Source organism: Erythrolamprus reginae, chromosome 4 (genome assembly GCF_031021105.1).
Source record: "Erythrolamprus reginae isolate rEryReg1 chromosome 4, rEryReg1.hap1, whole genome shotgun sequence".
Classification (NCBI taxonomy): domain Eukaryota; kingdom Metazoa; phylum Chordata; class Lepidosauria; order Squamata; family Dipsadidae; genus Erythrolamprus; species Erythrolamprus reginae.
Genome location: NC_091953.1, coordinates 61,521,196 through 61,542,718, shown reverse-complemented (window position 1 = coordinate 61,542,718; position 21,523 = coordinate 61,521,196). Strand labels below are relative to the sequence as shown.

Below are 21,523 nucleotides of genomic sequence, written 5' to 3'. Positions count from 1 at the left end.
CCGCTTTCCCTTCTGATTTCCAGTTTTACCTATTTAGTTCCTCCAATCTCTCGTTTCTTCAGGCCTTGCACCATTTTTGTTGCTCATCTCTGAATTTTCTCAAGCTTATCAATATATTTTTAAAGTTAGATCTCTTCAAATGGGGTGTAACTAAAGCCCTGTACAGCAGGATTAAGATCTCCTTTTTCCTGCTGAGTGACAGGGTTAACTTGCTCATATTTAATTTACAAGAGATTTGTTAAAGTTGTAATAAAAATTACAGAAAAATGAAAAGAACGTTTTAAGGCATTTATAATTATTCATATTTGTTACAATGGAGAGATTTAAGTTCTTAATCATTTTTTCTATTTACTATATTATTTTTCTTTCTTTTCCATTTTTTCCTTCTACCCCCCCCCCCTCCTATTTTTTTGTAGTTTGGCTTATATTAATTTTTACTAGGTCTACTGAAAATGTTAACATATTTTCTTTTCCTTTTAAAAAAAAGAAGTTGCAGTTGTTCCTGCCCAAAGGAAGCACCCCAGTTACTGAAAGCAAAGGGTCACATATTTGATATGTACCTTTGGATCACTTTCCTCAATGAATAAATGAGCAATAATATTTTGATTCCTTTATTTCTCATTTAATTCATTTTTGGACTCGGGGAGACAATGTTTTAGGTCATATTTATGCATAAATGTTGAAGAGGGTTCACAAACTTTTAATCACCTAAGTTCAGATAGATCCACAGGAATGCTATTAGTGGATGAATGGGGCAGGAAAGAACAGTAGCAATGAACAACTTCTGACTAGCAGCCTTAGCAAAGGTTGGCCATACTGAGAAATTGGTGGTTTTTGGTCAAGAAGACATGCTGAGATGGATCCCAGGTAAATGATCTTCCTCGAAGACCTTGGAGGAAAACAATCTGGAAGACCAGGAATATTTCCTAGATTTTTCCAAAGGAGGGGCATTGTAAACCAGATGGAGGGTTGCTGGATGAGGAAGGGGAGGCAGCTTCCCCTTTAAAATTTGCACTGGCTTTGAGCCAATTGGAAAGTTGCCTGATCCAGTAGTTTGTTTTTGTTTTATGTCCCAGATATAAGAAGTGATGGCACCAACAGTAATTAACTCATTTTGTGCTTCATGTGAATTAAACATCTAATTGCCAGAACTTCTTTGCTTTGTTTTACTGAAGTTCTTTTTGGAGTGTATTTATTATTTGTATTCTGTGCCACAAAATTGGGCAGATTCTCATTTAATGTAAATTTGTAAAATTTAAATAAATAAAATTTATTCAATAAAATAGCCTTTTTTTCTTATCTGAAGTAACCAATTCATTATTGCTTCAGAGCATTTGTAATTTGACATTTTTTCTTATATCATTTGTCCATACAAACAAAGCATTGTTCTTTGTAGTTATCACTTTTTTTTTTGCTGTTGTTGTGAATCGTATCATATTGAGCAAAATGAAACACATTCCATTAGATTAAATTTTATTCTCTCATTTATAAAACTGATCTTCCCCCTATTCCTTGGATGAGCTTCTTGGATGAGAAGTGCGATATCTTCAAATAAAAACTAGGAAGTCCAGTTACCTCTTGAAAAAGTACTTCTGGGACAACTATGATCTGGATGACTGAGAATCTCCATAGATATCCCTTGAATGTCCAATGTGGCCTTCAGACCTGGCCCTCAACTTCCAAATGCTTGTAGACCCCTGGCCTAAAGCATGATTATCTAATGGCATCTGAAAATATGGATGGTCTGTTTCATATCTTGGGCTGCCCAGATATAGATGCATTGATGGAAAGCTTAATGCTGGAAGGACCAAGCAGAATGGATACACAACTCACGCAGATTGACATTGGAGATGACCTGTAGAAACACAGTAAGCATAATGTAGACAACAATGTCAGTGGAATGGGAATATTGCAGCTCTGACAATTCCATTTAGGGTTGTCTGGAGCACTCATGTGTGATTTGGTGAAATCTTTCCAAGATGGATTTCCTTGCCTGAAGATGAATCAGCAAGGTTGGAGAATTTGAATCAGGGCAGCACAATACAAATTGAGGAATATGTGTGAAATTGCAGAAGACAACAACTTTTCAATGCTAGTTGAAATCAGACCTTCAGTCTCATGTGGGATTCTAGAGAATCTTTGCAATAGCTGTTGGAATTTATACCACTCCAACCTTTCCTGGCAAGCTTATTTCCAGTGCAAATGAGATCAATTATGATGTACCTGCTTTGCTGCCTTACTTAAATAAACATAACTGATGAACTTCATCAAGCTAAAAAAAAAAAACATTTACACCCATCAGAAGTGAGTGTTTCATCTGTGCAAACAATTTAAAGCAGTTCAAAGAATTGGAGGGAAGAAAAAAATCCAAAGAAAATCAGAAAGACTATTCTACTTTAGGTCAAAGTGTTAACACCGTACAAGCTAAAAAGAGATTGGAAGCTCAGTAGTAGCAATGCATAGTCAAAAAAAATCTTATAGATTTTAGCAGATTCAGAACAGATTTTGTTGTTAGCTGCCCCGAGTTTGTTATTAGCCGCCCCAAGTCTACAGAGAGAGGCGGCATACAAATCTAATAAATAAATAAACAGGTTTCTGTGCAGATGCATAACCCAAAAGTTCAAATCAAACTTGAATGAAAACAACAAATACGTTGTCATTTGAACTTAGACATTCTTCAATTTAAGGATTTAAACCAGTCTTCAATGAGTCAGATTATGCTGCAAGCACAGAACTTAATTTCATTACCAGTAATCTTGATTGGGGCAAGAAATAACTTAACTCCTCCTTCCTTAAACAATATTAATAAAAACAGGTAATGTGAATTTGCAGTTCTGCAAACACTTCCAGTTCGTATGGTTTCTTCTTTGTCCTCAACTTATTAAAGGACTTTTACAAAGTGTTTTTTCCTCCTGTGTTCAAATAGGTGTAGTTTCAGGTCGAATCCTATCTCAACATTATCGGTTATTTACATTTAAAACAATAACGGGAAACTGCTATACAACAAAAGCTAAACTGAATTCCCTCATCTATTTTTTGTGACCAATCCCCATCTGAATGTGACAAAATGTAAACTGACTGATAACCTTGTAACAATAATACATCAACTAGCTATGATCAATCCTCCTGTGGTTTCATAGGTCCTTTATGTGTGCAAATTTGGACATACAAAAGCAATGTATTGTGCAGCCTTGCATTAAAACTAGTCATAACACATATTACTTTTTAAAAGTTATTTGGGCACAATGAGTAATTGAAATAAAAACCATTGGTATAAAGTCTTTTATCCTAAAAAAGGATAACCACCATTTCACATTCTTAACATTTTAGAAGAAATTAGGCTAAAACCCAATTATTCGTGATAAATTTTGCATTATTTATTAGTTTAGACCCTGTTTTGTAAAGATAAGCCCATGCAAGTATATTTGCATGGAAAGCCTACAAACAGCCTCACCATAGTTATGTTCTACCCTTCTCTTCTTGCTACCCACATACTACATAGAGAAGAAGGGTTTCATGAAGAATGTACTTGCTTCTTGCAGCAATATCCATACATACTATAGCAGGCAATTGAGGGAGCGAGAGCTCTATTGATTTCTTTGCCAAGTGCTCCAGGTAAGAACAAAATTTGGTCCTGTATGGCAGTGGTCCCCAACGTTTTTTCCACCAGGGACCAGTTTCAGCAAGACAATTTTGCTATGGCCCGGTGGGAGCGGAAAGGGGTGTGGTTGGGGGCGGGATTAAGCATGGGGGTGCTGGTCCTCCCCACCCCTCTTTACCGCCATCGCTCTATGGCTGGCAGAACCTACTCCCAAGCCCTCGTGCCCAGCGGGAGCTAAGCGCTGGAGAGAGGGGGTCAGGCTGGCCCTCCTGCCTCTCCCCAGCCAAAAACGCAAAAGCGCCCCGCGGCAGAAGCCAAAAGAGGCTTGAGCCTCTCGGTCCTTCCCGACCCTCTGTCCCGTCCATCGTCCTGTGGCCGGCAGAACCTGCCTCCTGAAGCCTCTTGCCCGGCGGGAGGCGAAGCGCTGGAGGGAGGGGGTGGCGGCATGAGGGCCGGCAGCTGCTGACTCCACGGACCGGTGCAACATGCCCCGCGGCCCGGTACTGGTCCGCGGCGGTGGTTGGGGACCCCTGCTGTATGGGGCCTAATTTTGTTCTTAATCTTTCTTCCTGATTAAGATATGAATACTGAGAATGTCCATGGCCCATTTTCTGAACATTGCATACAAGAGACTAAACAAGCATGTTTTGACTTTTGGTTTAACAGCTTCTCACAGCCATAAACAATACAATGATGCAGTACAATACGTCCCTGCACATTACCTCATAATGAGGTATCAAGTGAAAAAGGATCATCAATTTTAAAAACCAAAGAAAATTACGATGAATGGATTAAGAAATTCTAAATGTATCTTTTTTTTCCAAAAATGTATTTCTAATTTAATACTTTAACTTAGTTCGGGGAAGTACATTCCTGTAGTGCTGTGGCTGGTTTGTAAGCTTGTTGGCAGTATCAGAACTGTTTTACAGTTTTGTACAGCTGTGAGATCACTCTTGTTTAGGCACTATATAAATAAAAGAAATATATGAAAAGTACTTAATGTAAAAATGTATACAATTAAAAACTAAAAATTATGCTTTACAGTCAGAATAAAACAGAGAAGAGGTGTGGGCATTTCAAAAAATGTCTTGCTATTTGAATTAAAAACTCAAAATAATATATTACACCTCCAAGTTTTACTTCCATATTCTTAAAATCTGTCTCAAATGTTTCTAATATTTACATGTTACTATAATCATACCTAGCAGACCAGGCCTTGAAGTAGGTTAATTGCATAGGAAGATTTTACTATGTTTACATTTTATCTTAAGTTATTTTTTTAAAGCACAGTAAAGAGTCTGAGGACAAATTATTCAACTGTTTATCATACATAAGACTGCATGACTATAATACAAAGGGCTTGTCTTTTCATTTAACGTTACAATATACACAGCAAGTCCGGACTAGATCTTACAATCTGAACACAGGTATTTAACCTTTTTTCCATGCTGTTTATGTTTACAATGCACAGAAGTCCTGTAACCAAACTGTGTAGTAAAGCACACAAAACTGGACTGTAACATAACACAGTATGCAGAAGCACTGGAGTTTATGATTTTTCTTTATGTAAATTTAAAAACAGAATTTTTGGTGCTTGTTAAGGTATGGCAACCAGCACAAGAAAAATTACCCATATTTGTTACCCTTATATTCCTAGACAGCAGTACATATTGGATTCTGTTTTGTATTGCTAAGCTCAATGCTCCACTGTTGTGACGACAGCCTTTTGCCCAGCAAACATTTTTGAACTGCAGAAGTTCAAAAACATCAATTCATAGGCTTGAGATCGCAATATAAAATAAATATGGATACCTTGATAAAAAAAGTTGCTTTACAAAAACTCCTTATTTCTAAAGCATTCTTTCATACTTCCACTGCATTCAGCCTCTGTTGCCAATATAAGGAATGATTATAAAAAAGAAAAAAAAAATTGTTCAGAAGAACCGACCTAGTTTGCTATAAGGATTAACCAGTCTGAACTCCATAGTATTTTGTTTAACGGCCTTTTTAACTGGTTTACTGGCAGAGGTAGATTACTGCTTCTGTTCGTGTAAAGGGCGAAAAGTGTTAATCTGGAAAGATAACCACTTTATTACCCTAATTCCTCAATTTTATTCACAATGTTCGTATTAGTAATTTTAAAAAAATCTTCCAAAGGGTTCTGAAATTTAGCCAACTGCCAAGCTGATTATGTTAAATTAAGGCAGCAGACCTCCTGTTAAGTACAGTCTATTCAGTCTCAGATTTCACTTAGCCTTTTTGTTTTTTTTACTTCACTCATCTTAATGTTTTGGATCTGTTCATGCAATCAAGGTCTTGCCTTCAGGTATACATTTATGCTAATAAGGGATACAACAAATTAACTGCTGGTTTCATAGCTTCTGGCTTTACTGTCCCTTTTACTTTCAGAAGCTTGAACACATTTATAATGCAACAGATGTTATAGTGTTGAATTAGATGTCCTATCTATCATGTTCAATACACAGACTGTTGTAAATGTATTGGCTATGAATAAACAACAGTTCCAGTTTTGTTTAAGCAATAGTACAGCCATAATTTTCAACTGACATTTAAAAATGGTCTAGTTACACCTTGTGTCAAAGTGCAGAACTGCTACATTATTGGTTACAGACATCTATGTGCTATAAAAACAGCTTTGGTACAATAAATTATCAAAAAAGAAAAAAATTTGTAAAATTCACAGCATAATTGTGAGGCAAAAAAGCAGTCACATAAAATTCTGCATTTTTAAAAATGTTCAGGTTGAACAGAAGACATCTTTGTGCAGAAGTAACAGTGGAGAAACCACGTGCCCAGAAAAAGCAAAAAGAGGAAAAAGACTTAGGAGGAAGAGGGGAAAAAAAAGAAAGTGAAAAGCAGAGAGGAACACAGTTGTAGCTATTTTCATCAAAAGCAAACCACTACTCCTGTGACCTTCAACCAATAAGGAAGTCAGCTTTATGACACACGCAAAGTGACCTTGCAATACCTTACAATAAGTGGGTCACAAAGTCTATTTTAAAAGAAAGGCCTCTTGAATTACCCATTCTCTGTGTTTTCAGCATTAAGGACTATCTGCAAAAGCATGTCCAAAAGTGATTGCATCTGAAATGGTAGGCTCTTCTAACTTAGAGTCCAAATCCATAAGGCCAAAGGTTATCCCAAAGACCACCACTTAAGACTTCCCCTGGACTGGTCAAGACCAACCTGCTGATTGCTTCTCAGTGCACCTTACTTACAGGACCAGTCTTATTTCAATACTAACTGATTGTAGCCTCAAACATGAGACACAGAATCCCAATATAATTGCTGCTTTGATTCTCAGTAGGTTCAGATAAGAGTCTTAATCACCGCCACTTAGCATGCTTAATGTGTCTCATGAACACCATTACAACCATCCTTTTTACAGCTAAAGATTCTGTTTTGTAATCTTAGGGTCCCTCTTCCTTACAGTACTGCTTTTTGTGTTCATGTATGTTTGGGGAATGGAAATTCATTATTACTCCCCACCCCTCCCCCTTTAATATTTTTTTAAAAAGAAAGAAAAACCTCAAAATGCCCATTTATATGATTCTGGGCATGCCCTAAAATATGCTTGCAACTAAGATCAACTCTTGAATGCTCATTCTGTTGAACAAGGGGAAAAATATATGTGACTTGGTTGTAATAATTAAAATGGGCAAAAAGGTGAGAAATCTTCTCAAAGCTATCTAGGATAGGTATGAACATGGCTCTAAAAACTTCACTGCAATCTGTTCAAGTTTAAAAAAATAGTTAGCTTTGCCCTTCTGTAGCGGTTCAATAAGTCTATCTCCTCCTGATTCAAGCAGCTTTGCACTTTTTTTTTTTTTTTTTGAAAAACACCACTTCTATAAAAACACACAAGAAACAAATCTGTTTCAGTTTAGTCACGAGCTGGCCACAGGACTTTGCTGAACACAAACTCCTGTCATGGGAGATTCTTCCCTATCAATTCCCTGTCTCATTGTAAGATGTCCTTCAGTCATGTAATGAGCAGGACCTGTGTTAGCAGAAAACTGGTACGTTGGGTGTCCTGCTATGCCAGTTTCTTGATGTGGATTAGAATAGACCGTTAAATTGACGTCCATAGCTCCATTTTGTCCAAAGTCTAACGCGTTAGCAGCCACAGGACGGTTCTGATAGGCCTGATTGCCTTGATTACCAGTTGAGGAGGAAGATGTAGAGGAAGAAGTTGTTGAGGAAGACAGGGATGTCATGGAGTGGTGACCATGGCCCACTTCCATGGAATCTTGGGTGGACGAGCTGTTTGTTGGAGAATTGTAGACCCTTGGCCTGGTCCGACTACCTAAGGCCTGCTGTCCATGATGATGGTGGTGATGAAGGTGGTGGTGATGGTGGTGGTGGGAATTATTTCCATGATGATGGTGTAATGCATTTTGTTGCTGAGGAGGAACATGGAAAGAGGTTTCTTGAACTGGATGGGTTTCAACAGTGACTTGTGTAGGAGCTTCACTTCCTGGCCAACCAAGAGGAGGAGGAAACGGCTGTCGAACCTATAACAACAATACATACAAACACACACACACACACACACACACAAAGGAGGAGTAAAGTTATTTTATGTCATAAAATCTAAACAAAGCAGTTAATATTTGTACTACACTGAACTTGATTTATCTGTTGCCAAAAGTATAACTTAAAACTATGAAAAAATGAAATATGATCATTACTTATTAGTATCAACTTCTTGCAGTATTACAAAAATTCTTAGATCTGATTATCAAACACGCATAAGTCAACTCTTCAAACAATTTTAACATTGTGATTTTGGCAATTACAGTGATACCTCGTCTTACAAACGCCTCGTCATACAAACTTTTCAAGATACAAATCCGGGGTTTAAGATTTTTTTGCCTCTTCTTATAAACTATTTTCACCTTACAAACCCACTGCTGCCTCTGGGATGCCCCGCCTCCAGACTTCTGTTGCCAGAGAAGCACCTGTTTTTGTGCTGCTGGGATTCCCCTGAGGCTCCCCTCTATGGGAAACCCCACCTCCAGACTTCCGTGTTTTTGTGATGCTGCAGGGGAATCCCAGCAGTGCAAAAAAAGGTGCTTCGCTGGCAATGGAAGTCTGGAAGTGGGATTTCCCATGGAGGGGAGCCTCAGGGGAATCCCAGCAGCGCAAAAATGGGTGCTTCGGCTGGCAAAAGGGATGAATTTTGGGCTTGCACGCATTAATCACTTTTCCATTGATTCCTATGGAAAACATTGTTTCGTCTTACAAACTTTTCACCTTAAGAACCTCGTCCCGGAACCAATTAAGTTTGTAAGACAAGGTATCACTGTATTTCGGTTTTAACTAAATTATCAAATAATTATCTGAACAATAAAAATAATAGTTGCAGAATTGGTAAAAGATTGTGGATCATGAAGCAGAACTATTTGGGTATTTAAGCATACCAATAATTAGTTAACAGAGACATCCTTTCAAAACTACCTGAGGACTGTGTGTTTCACAATCCATAGCTTGTACAGCAGCAGTGAAGTGTCCACTACTATGCCGATGCTGGTGTGTTGGATCTGACCGTGCTCTTCCACTGTTGCTTGTCCCCGAAGAGCCACCTTTAATCATAAGCAAAACAAACATGTTGAAGATGATATAATCAGAAATTTTGATGTTGACAACGGGAAAGCATAATAAATATGTTCATTACAAAAGGAAAAAGTCTAGCTAAAATTTTTAAAAGGAGAAAGAGAGCCAGATTTAAAATAATATAAAAACATTTTATGCATATAATAAATATTCTTCTAATGACTTCATTTCAAAAATGTTGTAGGAATCATGAGTGTACCTGAGCTTGAAGATGTGCTAGAAGTGGTTCCTGAAGACTGCGACTGTTCCATAGCAGGACTTGTAGAGACACTGTTACTTGTGTTTGTACCTTCATCTGCTGTTTTCTTAAAGAAACTATGCTGAAGAGCATAATAAGGTTGAATTCGGGTTTTTGGATCATAATCAAGCATCCTTAAGATGAGGTCTTTAAACTTCAAGTAGTCAGCTACAGTATGACCCGACTCCCCAGCACGACGCGCTCCTGGTCCTCCTGTTTCAACTCCAAGTATATTGTGAAGTTTACGGGTTCCAGGTGGTTTGTACTCCTGTTAAAAAATTAGAAATTATTTACATTTTTAAAATATACAGTGGTACCTCGGTACTTGAACGCTTTGGTTCTCATACATTTCGGATAACGAACAAAATTTTCAGCAAAAATTTGCTTCGGTATCTGAACAAAAATTCGGATACCGAACAACCACAGAAAATTTTGTTCATTATCTGAAATGTTACTGCCAGGGGCTGCTGCAATCCCAGCAGCTTCAGGGGGCTGAGGAGCTCTATAAGAGCTCCAAGCTGCAGGAAGGGTGGGGGTGGCTGCAATCCAGGCAGCTTCGGGGGGCTCCTTTCCTCATTGCTTCCTCTTATTACCTGTAAGCAGCTGCAAAAACTTTCTTCTTCCCGGCGGCGGCAACGGTGGTGGCTTCCCTTCGAGTAGCAACAGCGCCAGGAACGTCACGTGATGAAGGGAAGCCGCTGGAGCCATCTCAGCAGTTGCCGCCGCTCCAGCAGCTTCCCTTCATTACGTGACGTTCCCGGCGCTGTTGCTCCTCGAAGGGAAGCCGCCGCCGTGAAGGAGAAAGTTTTTGCAGCTGCTTACAGGTAATAATACGAAGCATTGAGGAAAGGAGCCCCCCAAAGCTGCCGGAATTGCAGCCGCCCCCACCCTTCCTGCAGCTTGGAGTACCGAATTTATTTATCCCATAGGAAATAAAGAAAATAGATTTAATTGGTTCCCAGCGAGTTAACACGGGCTAGGAACCAATTAAATCCATTTCCATTATTTCCTATGGGATAAATAAATTAGGTACTCGACCAAATCGGTTCTTGACCACACTTCTGGAACGAATTGTGGTCGAGAACCGAGGCACCACTGTAGTTGCATTTTTTATTATTTCAGATCAGTGTGCTAGCAATACTTCCAGTTGTTTGTTTGTTTTTTAAAAAACACCTGCCCTTGATTTAGGGTATTTTGGTTTTTATTATGGTGCTTGTTTTTGTTTTTGACTCCTGTTGACTGCCTGGATGAGTCCCTGAAATATTCAGAGCCAGTTTAGTGTACAGATTAAGGCATCAAGGTAGAAGCTGAGAGACCTTGAGTTCTAGTCCTGCCTTAAACACAAAGCCAGTTAGGTGACCTTGGGTGGAATGTGTCAAGAATTAAAAATCCCTAGGTAATACCACAATGCAGAAAGTAGGCCTCAGTTAAGAATGCTGAGTCATTCAGAGGCAATTGAGCTACCTGCTCTTTCTGTCTGTTCGCTGTTAACTGTGTGCTGTTGCTGTTCGTGAGAAGTGTGCTCTGAAGAAGCTGTAATGCTGTATAAGTTGGTTCCTGTGAGTTTTTGAACTAAGACAGTTGTAGCAAGGTACTAGTAAGATACTAGTTTATTGTATGTATAGTATAGATAGTATTAGTACTAGTAGTATAAAGAAGTAAATATATTTTCCCACAACTTCCTACTGCTGCTGTGTTTCATTGAAGACTTCAACTCCATTTCTACGGGTCTGTGGCTGGCTGGTTGGGTTGGTAGACTGGCTGGACTGGTTTGCTGCTTGGGCACAAACTGGCTAATATCCGCAAATGCAACTCTGATAGAATGGCACTTTTCATCTCCATTCATTCTCCTTGGGTGATTATTCTCCAACTTATCTCATCAGGTGACACGCCTCTACCCATTTGCCCTGGGCAATAGATCACCAACATCTACGTCCCACATCCTTTGACATAGCTGTTTCACAGAAAGAGGGTACATCCTGGGTGTTCTGCCTTCCCAATGATTTAATAGAGAACAATTGAAATTGTTCACATTTAAACCAGGATTATTAAATGTTTCCCCCTCTCCAGTTGATTCTGATCCTAGGGAACAGTGTTCATCTCTGTTTCTTAGCCAAGGAAGCCAACATAGCTACAAACAGATTAATCTAGATCAAAGATCAAAATAGCTATTTACCCTTTTCCCATCTTTGGTCTTTTTTAAGGTCCAAGAGCCATCTGGCAACTTCTCAAAAAACTTTTTTGCTTTTGGTGCTTGGTCAAGAATATGAGCAGGCGGTACACCCAAAACCTCCACTATTTTATTCATCTGATCAACCTGTTTCAAACGAGGAAAACAAATTAGAAGTGTAACCAAATATTTAAAACTTACGAAATATGCAACTCAACATAATAAAAATTCATATGAATATCAACGTACCTCATTTGCTCCACTGAAAAGAGGTTCTCCAGTGTGCATTTCCACTAAGATACAACCAAGGGACCACATATCAATTGCAAGATCATAAGGCATTCCCAATAGCACCTCAGGCGATCGATAAAAACGACTCTGGATATATTGATATATCTGCATTTTATAAAAACAAAGACATTAAATAATCCCAAAAAAATTCTACTTACAAAGTAATGACTCTATATTGCACATAATTTGTTTGAAATACAAAATGAGAGAAAAAATTTAAATGCTATAAAACTTGGTAATTAAAAAAGAAGCTTAAAGTTAAATATACAATTTATACAGCAGAAAATGTTAAAAATACTTTGCTTCATAGATTGCAATTCTGTTTCCTTATTTGTGGAAAGATTCATATGATATTGGGAAACTACCAACCAAGCAAGAAGGAGGAATCAGGAAGGGATTACTCCAGTGATGGCAAACCTTTTTTTCCCTCTGGTGCTGAAAGCGCATGTGTGTGCGTGCTATCACGCGTGCATGAGTGCCCACCCCCATAATTTAATGCCTGGGGAGGATGAAAATGGCCTTCCCTGCCCGTCACAGGCTCTCTGGAAGCTGGAAACAGCCCATTCCCAGATTTCTGGTAGGCCTGAGGCCCATTATTTGCCCTCCCCTGTCCGCTGGAGACCCTCTTGAAGCTGAAAACACCTTCACAGAGCCTCCGCGCAAGCCAAAAATCAGCTGGCCGACGCACACATGCGTGCTGTAGCTGAGCTAGGGCAACCGCTCATGTGCCAGCAAATATGGCTCTGCATGCCAACTCTGGCACGCATGCTATAGGTTTGTCATCACTGGATTACTCTCAAGTCATTGTACAGCTTGGACTGACACCCCCCCCCCCACACACACACACAAACGCACATTCCGTATAACCTTATCTGGAGAGGGCAAGCTGTCTGGAGAGACCCTTCTATTATATATAGGTTGAAATAAATCAGTCTACTTCAACCCTTCATATGGAGATCGGTTTGCTTGGGCCCGACATATGTAGAATTATACTATAAAAACTATAATATAAATTTGCTACTAGATTCTAAACAACACAATAAAATAAGCCTCCTTCAAGTAGAGTTCAACTTCAGGTGATGCAGGGACATATCGATATATTTCAGCAAGATAATCTATTTAACTCAAGGTTGAATGATGCAGTTGTTTGTTTCCAGACATTTTAATACCCAAGCAGATAACATCGCCAGTATTAAATAAGTGTGGAATTTGCTGCCTATTTATTTACAGTAGGAAACCAAAAGATTAGAACATATCCTCTCCAACAACCAACACTCAAATAATCAGGGATATATCAGGAAAATAATTGACTAGAAAACTATACTTCAGGATTGACAAAGGAAAAAATCATACCCGCACCAATATTGGCAGGGCAATATACAGTACATAAACCAATCTTACACTCACCAGCATAGATAATATTGCTTAACTGGGTAATGAGACTTATACAAGCAATCAATCCCAGAGAGTAATAAGGACTCCACATCTATATAATTTATTGACAATATGAAAGTTTCAAGTTTCAAGTTTATTGGATTTATATGCCGCCCCTCTCCGAAAACTCGGCGCGGCTAACAGCAATAAAGTAGTTTACTGTGACCTCTTTGGGATGGTTTTTTTAAAAAAAAAAATGCTAACCAGATCAGTCTACAGATTTAGAATTCCATTAAAGAATCCTTGACTCAAACCTAAAAAGCATAACTTCAAGAAATTTTAAAAACAAAAACAAAACTGTGTCCTTCTGCTTTCTGAAATAGAATTATTCTGCTATTTGAGCTGTCAAAACTATGCACTGGCAAATATATGTTTTTATTTTATTTAAATGCAAAACTAACATTCTGGCTTTGATTTAGTAAACATTTCAACAGAGCTTAACTGTACAATACACTGCAAACAGAATTATCACTTACTACACTGCAGCCGCATGGATATATACTGTACATTTTGAATTCTTAGTTAGGAAACATGCAGAAATAGTGGCAGTCCCTTTATCGCTAAAAACATTTTGTCCTTATGTAGTAATTAGGAACATATAAAATTATTTTTGGAGTATGTTGATTTATTTAAAATTATAAACAAAACAAAACAATAAGCAATACTGAAATATCTTGTTGTGATAATACTTACCCGCTGTCCAAGCTGGCAAGAACTGCCAAAATCGACTATTTTGATAGCGCTTCGTTTGGGGTTACACAGCAAGATGTTCTCAGGTTTTAGATCACAGTGAATGATACTAAGTTCAGGAGTTGCAAGAAAAAGCAGTGCAGTACACATCTGTTGTGCAAACTTTCGCGTCAAGTTCAATGAAACCCCTCTGAAATTTGTATTCCGCAAAAGGTCATAAAGATTATAGGAGAGCATTTCAAAAACTAAACAGAGATGGTTTCGAAACATAAAGTGACGCTTCAAATGCACTGAAAGAAAAAAGAGGGGCGGAGGTGTTAAATTATAGGTATACAGTGATCCCTCGATTTTCGCGATCTCGTTCCTCGCGAAACGCTATATCGCGATTTTTCCCACCCGATGACGTCACTCTCTTCCTTCCTTTCTCATCTTTCTTTCTCTCTCTCTCTCTCTCTATCTTGCTTCTTCCTCTCTCACACTCTCTTCCTCCCTCTCTCATCTCTTTCTTTCCTTCTCTCTCTTTCTCTATCTCTCCCCCTCTTGCTGGCGGGCGGCGGGCGAGCGGGGGCATCAGCGAGGAAGACCCAGGGAAGGTTCCTTCGGCCGCCCAGCAGCTGATCTGCTCGGCAGCGCAGCAGCAGCGAGGAGCCGAATCGGGGTTTCCCCTTTGCGTGGGCGGCGGGGAAACCCCGATCTTTGTCTGCTCGCTGCTGCTGCGCTACCGAGCAGATCAGCTGCTGGGCGGTCGCAGCAGCAGCGAGCAGACAAAGATCGGGGTTTCCCCGCCGCCCACGCAAAGGGGAAACCCCGATCTTCGTCTGCTCGCTGCTGCTGCGCTACCGAGCAGATCAGCTGCTGGGCGGCGGAAGGAACCTTCCCTGGGTCTTCCCCGCCGCCCACGCAAACTCCACCATCTGCGCATGCGCGTCCATGAAAAAAAAGGGTGCGCATGCGCAGATGGTGTTTTTACTTCCGCAACCCTACATCACGAAAAATCGATTATCGCGAGGGGTCTTGGAACGGAACCCTCGCGATAATCGAGGGATCACTGTAGTCTCAAATCTTTAAGCATCTTCCTAAGAAAGCTATTGCTTCCAAAGTTTGTCCAAAAGTCTGTCAATTTTTTTTAAAGTATAACTGTCCTTTTAGTTTTCTATATTCAGAAACAAAAAGTTCCTTTTGGGAAAAAAGTTATAGGTAATTTCTTTCTTTGAAAATCACATGGTGCTAACATTAAAATTGTGGCACTTGCTTTTTCTAAAAACTACAAACTATAACCCTTCATTTATAGACTTCCTATGCTTGAGGCTTCAGGTTTCTGATAATCATACAACCTTTTTTCTTGAACTATTTTAAATTAGACTAAAATTTAATTGCACTAAATGCAACAATTAAAGAAGAAACATACTGCTGCTATTACAAAGATAATGTGCGCCTTTATTTTCTTGTCTAGAATCAAGTATGTACAAGCAAATTTTGTTAGTGCTGCTTTAGAATCACTTATGCATTATATTTGATTCTGCAACAGAATGCATAAAATAATTAAATCATTCTGAATTACGAAAAGTTAATTTTAGTTACAGAACTGTCATTAGTTCAGAAAAGGCTACTTTTTATAATTTCACAATTATAAATATAATGGTTGATCATTACAAAAACTGAATAGTCAAAAGCTATCTCTTGAAAAGATATACCTATGTAATATTTCATTTCTGTGTCATGTTTGTTCATAAGCTCGAGAAGTCGCACTTCAATTTGGGCTTGATTTAGGAAAGCCTTCTTGTTCTTTATAATTTTAATAGCTACCCACTCCTGTTCCACACGGTCATACGCCTTTACAACCTGTAGAAATGTAAATGCAGAAATATAGAAAAGAAAAACACAAAATAGATACAACTACATATTAAAAGAAAAAGACAAAACAATTATTGAAATAAAACACCTTCTATAAACAACAGAACTTCTTCAATACATATGTATTTGTGTAGATGATAAAAACAGTCCAGATTTTTGAAAGGAGGAAAAGAACTTGAAAATTTTTGGAATTAATTAATGATTAAAAGTTTTCTAAAATTCTATATTTGTCAAATCACATGAAAGCTAACACTTAAAACTACTTGCATAATCAGAAGTAAAAAGAATTGAAATAGAACTTTGGGTAAATCTACACAGAATTTATAGTGAGTAGTATCTGTGATGATACTGTTTTCCCTAAAATAAGCCCAATCAGACTTTTGAGTGCACGGCAATAAGGCCAAGCACTAGAGTTAAATAAAGATAAGACAGGGTTTTATTTTCGGGAAAACATGGGTACATGCATACCATATTGTTGCATTATATATTAGTAGGTTGTTAAGAAATAGAATGTAGTATCTGGCTATCAATATCTATAGCTATAGTATATGTGCACATCAACACATTAAAATGGGGTTTTCTTCCCCACCACCATCATAGTAAAAAAAAAAAAAAGGATTGTAAAGAATATATTAAAAAAAAACCATCCATATATGACTTTGATAGGATATCACTTTACGTTGCTTTTATTCAAATATTGAATCATTACCTGTCCAAATGAGCCTTTGCCTATTAAAGAATCAATTTCATAACGATCCATCCATTTTTCCCCATTTTTCACAATGTAGTCATAGTTGTCATCATCGTATCCATCATTATAAACTTTCCGCTCTTTTTTGTGACTAGAATCATCTCCTTGTCCCTGTTGATGTCGTCGCTTCTTTTTTGCATAGTAAACCTGAGATAAGGAAATGCAATTATTGCATAGTCACTTTGTATCATACACTATTGCTCTTTAATGGCAGAGAAAAGGGGAAGACTGTAGAAAAGTTTAAGGTGATTTTAGTGGTTTAATGATGGCTGGAATCTGGACATAAGCAAGAAACATTTTTCTACTCTCTGGCTTAGAGAAAAGAAGAGAAATCTCTAAGATCCAGTGTTGCAAAGCTTTGCAAATAAGAATATTGGCTATGTTCTATGAAAGAAAGTTGTGCTATGATGATGATGAACACTTTTCTACCCTCTCAGAAACAAGTCTAAGTGACTATCTGTCATTCAAGTGAAGTGGATAAATTAACTTTATAGTACAGTGATACCTCGTCTTGCAAACGCCTCGTCATACAAACTTTTCGAGATACAAACCCGGGGTTTAAGATTTTTTTGCATCTTCTTACAAACTATTTTCACCTTACAAACCTACCACCACCGCTGGGATGCCCCACCTCCGGACTTCCGTTGCCAGTGAAGCACCCGTTTTTGTGCTGATGGGATTTCCCTGAGGCTCTCCTCCATGGGAAACCCCACCTCCAGACTTCCGTGTTTTTGTGATGCTGCAGGGGAATCCCAGCAGCGCAAAAACGAGCACTTCGCTGGCAACGGAAGTCCAGAGGTGGGATTCCCAGTGAGGGGAGCCTCAGTGAAATCACAGCATTGCAAAAACACAGAGGTTTGGAGGTGGGGTTTCAAGGAGTTCAGTGTCTTTGCGATTCTGCAATTTCACTGATACTCCCTTCGCTGGGAAACCCCACCTCCAAACTTCCATTGCCAGCAAAGTGCTCGTTTTTGCGATGTTGGGATTCCCCTGCTGGGATTCCCCTGCAGTATTGCACGGAGGTGGGGTTTCCCATGGAGGGGAGCCTCAGGGAAATCCCAGTAGCGCAAAAACTGGCGCTTCGGCTGGCAAAAGGGGTGAATTTTGGGCTTGCACACATTAATCGCTTTTCCATTGATTCCTATGGGAAACATTGTTTCGTCTTACAAACTTTTCACCTTAAGAACCTTGTCCTGGAACCAATTAAGTTTGTAAGACAAGGTATCACTGTATTTTATTGCATCTCCCACTTTTCATCCATAAAAAAAAGACAGTAGCTTTTCTTTTCTTTTAGCAGATAAGTACTTTTGCCTACAACAAATTTGCAACAGTAAGAATAATTGCAAAGAATAATTTTATTAATATAAGCATTTATATTAATAATACTGTTGAGTGGTGATATAGTCTTCAAGGCCATATCAACAGTATAAATTTAGAATACTTTTTCTTTCAATTGTACATTTAATGTCCAAAAAATGCATTACAACAACAGAGTAAAACTATAGATTTAACTTGCATTTTAGTATTAGTAAACACATTCTAGTCACAATAAAAAAAACTTATATGAAAAAAAAGTTAACAATGAATTATGCAAAGTTTACCTCATTAATATGTTTATAGGTTTTGATCAAATCCACAGACAGTTTCCTTAAAGGAGCAGCTGCTGGATCACGGAACGTTAGTGGCATTCGCCTCTGTAAAATAACAATATCATATATAACCTTAATCAGATAAAATCTAAAAAAATTGATCAGATAAAATTTAAAAATTAAGGATTATACATTATATATTCATCAAAAGAATAACCAGAAATATATTTAAAAAGCAAAACATTTAAAATGACAGGTGCTAAAATTTATTTTTTTAAAAAACCTTCAGCTTTTATTCAAAGTTAAAATTATGGTATGATTTTAATGGTTTGATTATACCCAAAAAGGAATATTTATTTTTCATCTATGAATGTATAGTCGATTTTGGTTTATGCACTCTTTTATGAGATTGTTCTGTTAAAAATAGAATAAAATTAAATTGCATCTTTGTTACAAAATATAGGGCAACTGTTTCTAAAGCAGATGAATATTCTTTTGAAGAAATCCTTTCAAATGATAAAGGTATCCTTTTCCAGTCTAACTTGATATTACACAAAGAATTTGAATGAAAAGATATGAACACTGTCCTGAAAAATGCAGATTGTCCTTAATCCTTAAATTTTGGAATATGGCCATTATTCAATAAAGATAAGCAATGAAGAGACTTGGAGATAGTGACTGTTAGTAGTTTTCCCTGATGGATTTCAACAGCAGAATCTTCGGCCTAAACATCTACTATCCACTTGTAATTTCTACAAGCTTGCATTACAGTATCTTGAAAATCCATCTACAGTTCTACATGTTACTTTTTTCCAAGCACATCAAATTCTGTCCAGAGATGACTTCCTGCCATGACAAAGTATTTTATAAAACAGGGCCTTCAATTCAGAGGAATGCAGAATGGACATTATAAGGTGCAACCTCAAATAATTTGAATATAGAAGCAGAGACTTTGAAATTTGACAGACAAAATATAGTTTTACTGTATCATCCAAGTGACTATTGTCAAATCTAAAACATAGCATTGTACTTTCTGTAAAGGAGTGGTTTCCTTCTAGATATATTACCATGTGTATTAGTTTTGTTCCATTTTCCCCTTTTGGTAGACTGATGAACACTGACATCAGAGAATGTGTGAGTGGCCTATAAATTTTTGTTGGTAAAAGGGGTTCTTTGCAGCTTCTTGAGCATTATATTGTGTTTCATTTACACACACACCCTTTTAAAAGAATATACAGTGATCCCTCTATTATCGCGAGGGTTCCGTTCCAAGACCCCTCGCGATAATCGATTTTTTGCGATGTAGGGTTGCGGAAGTAAAAACACCATCTGCGCGTGCGGGGAAACCCCGATTCGGCTCCTCGCTGCTGCTGCGCTACCGAGAAGATCAGCTGCTGGGCGGCCGAAGGAACCTTCCCTGGGTCTTCCCGGCCGCCCACGCAAAGGGGAAACCCCGGCTCCTCGCTGATGCCCGCCGCTCGCCCGCCAGCCAGCAAGAGGGGGAAGACCCAGGGAAGGTTCCTTCGGCCGCCCAGCAGCTGATCTGCTTGGCGCAGCAGCAGCGAGCAGACGAAGATCGGGGTTTCCCAGCCGCCCACGCAAAGGGGAAACCCCGGCTCCTCGCTGATGCCCCCGCTCGCCCGCACGCCGCCCGCCAGCAAGAGGGGGAGAGATAGAGAAAGAGAGAGAAGGAAAGAAAGAGATGAGAGAGGGAGGAAGAGAGTGTGAGAGAGGAAGAAGCAAGATAGAGAAAGAGAGAGAAAGAAAGATGAGAAAGGAAGGAAGAGAGTGACGTCATCGGGTGGGAAAAATCGTGATATAGCGTTTCGCGAAGATCGAGATTGCGAAAATCGAGGGATCACTGTATAGGGTATAAATATATTTTTCCTATATATAGGAAGCTGGACAGGAAGAACATTAAGGTGGTTTTATAATTGAAGGAAGAAAGTGGAAGAACATGAATATGGTTTTAGAATTTGTTGTGAGTGCTCCTTATCCACCTCTTTGCCACTGTGCCACTGTGAAGTGGCATATAGGTGTGAGTGCTATTGCTACTACTATTGATTTGGTTCCATAACTGAGGGTAGCATATTATTTTGGCCCTGAAGCCCACACATACTAAACAGGATTGTATAATAGTGTGCAAGCGAGGGGGCCAAAGGTCTTCCAGGTTTTTTCCCCCTTTAAATTTTTGAGGTAGTTGTTCAAATTGTGTTTAAAACTTCAGTCCCATTCTATATTTTATAACAACTAGGGATGTTCAAACTGGCAATTTATCTGTGTACTGGGTACACAGGGTTTCCTTCCTTGCATTAGAACATTTAACATCATTGCTAATACTGCTTAAAATTGCTATATCTTTCATTCTGTGACAAATAAGTTGTACTTTTTAGCATTAATGAGAAATACATTTGGTCTTGTCAGATTCTGGTCTTGTCAGATTCTGAGGAGTATGAGCCAGGCCCCTCTGGAGTATGAGCCAGATTCTGAGGAGTATGAGCCAGATTCTGAGGAGTATGAGCCAGGCCCCTCTGGAGTATGAGCCAGATTCTGAGGAGTATGAGCCAGGCCCCTCTGGATACCCAGGGCCAGGGAGGTTGCCAGCTGAAGCAGAGAGTGAGAGTGAGGGAGAAAGTGACCTGTGTGAGCCCGAGGGACCACTAGAGGGGCCTGATATGTCAGTGGAGGAGTGGACCCAGTCAGAGAATGAGGGAGACATAAGAGTGGATAGCCCGTGGATAGACCCTCGCTAGAGGAGATTGCTCAGAAGGCAAGAGGAGATACATAGTAAAAGGTACTGGTGAATTGACTTAGCCCCTTTGTGGGGTGATGTCACTTCCAGGTATTATAAAGTCAAAGGATCTTGGGAAATGGGGTGTGGAGTTTCAACGTTGTTCAATGGAAGAGATGCGAAACGGGGGGGTGCTTGAGCGAAGCTTTAAAACCATGATTTCTGCCTCAATAGCACTAATTCTCAGGTGGATGCTTATTGCCAGGATTCTGGTGAGCGAAATTCATATGCTTAAATGATAAATGGGCTTTGTTATCTATTGGAATGCTGATTAGACGGACCTTGGCGTTTTCCTGGACCTTGTTGACATTTAGCTCTCAAAAAGAAAATCCTCCTTTCTCCGAGTCTTTTAAAACCTGTTTTTCATTACGTGTGTTTATATCAATAAAGAGTTTGATTTATTCATAAAATAAAGGATTTTTGAGTTGGGGGTTTCTCTTCGAGGGCTGTGCACAGAACAGAATTGGAGGAAGAAAC

At 38.9% G+C, this 21,523-nt stretch overlaps 1 protein-coding gene across 2 annotated transcripts in view; it reads right to left on the bottom strand.

Moving 5' to 3' along the window:
• Nucleotides 1-4,906: 4,906 nt before the first annotated feature.
• Nucleotides 4,907-21,523, bottom strand: part of DYRK1A (dual specificity tyrosine phosphorylation regulated kinase 1A) — a 134,949-nt gene continuing 118,332 nt past the window's right edge. For both annotated transcript variants that reach the window (XM_070750419.1, XM_070750418.1), the window contains 9 exons: nt 18,268-18,360; nt 16,625-16,813; nt 15,756-15,903; nt 14,065-14,351; nt 11,896-12,042; nt 11,653-11,793; nt 9,438-9,744; nt 9,083-9,207; nt 4,907-8,136 (listed from right to left, as the gene is read on the bottom strand). In XM_070750419.1, coding sequence (XP_070606520.1) covers nt 7,510-8,136; nt 9,083-9,207; nt 9,438-9,744; nt 11,653-11,793; nt 11,896-12,042; nt 14,065-14,351; nt 15,756-15,903; nt 16,625-16,813; nt 18,268-18,360 — 2,064 coding nt within the window. In that variant the 3' untranslated portion in view covers nt 4,907-7,509. The remainder of the gene's footprint in view (nt 8,137-9,082; nt 9,208-9,437; nt 9,745-11,652; nt 11,794-11,895; nt 12,043-14,064; nt 14,352-15,755; nt 15,904-16,624; nt 16,814-18,267; nt 18,361-21,523) is intronic.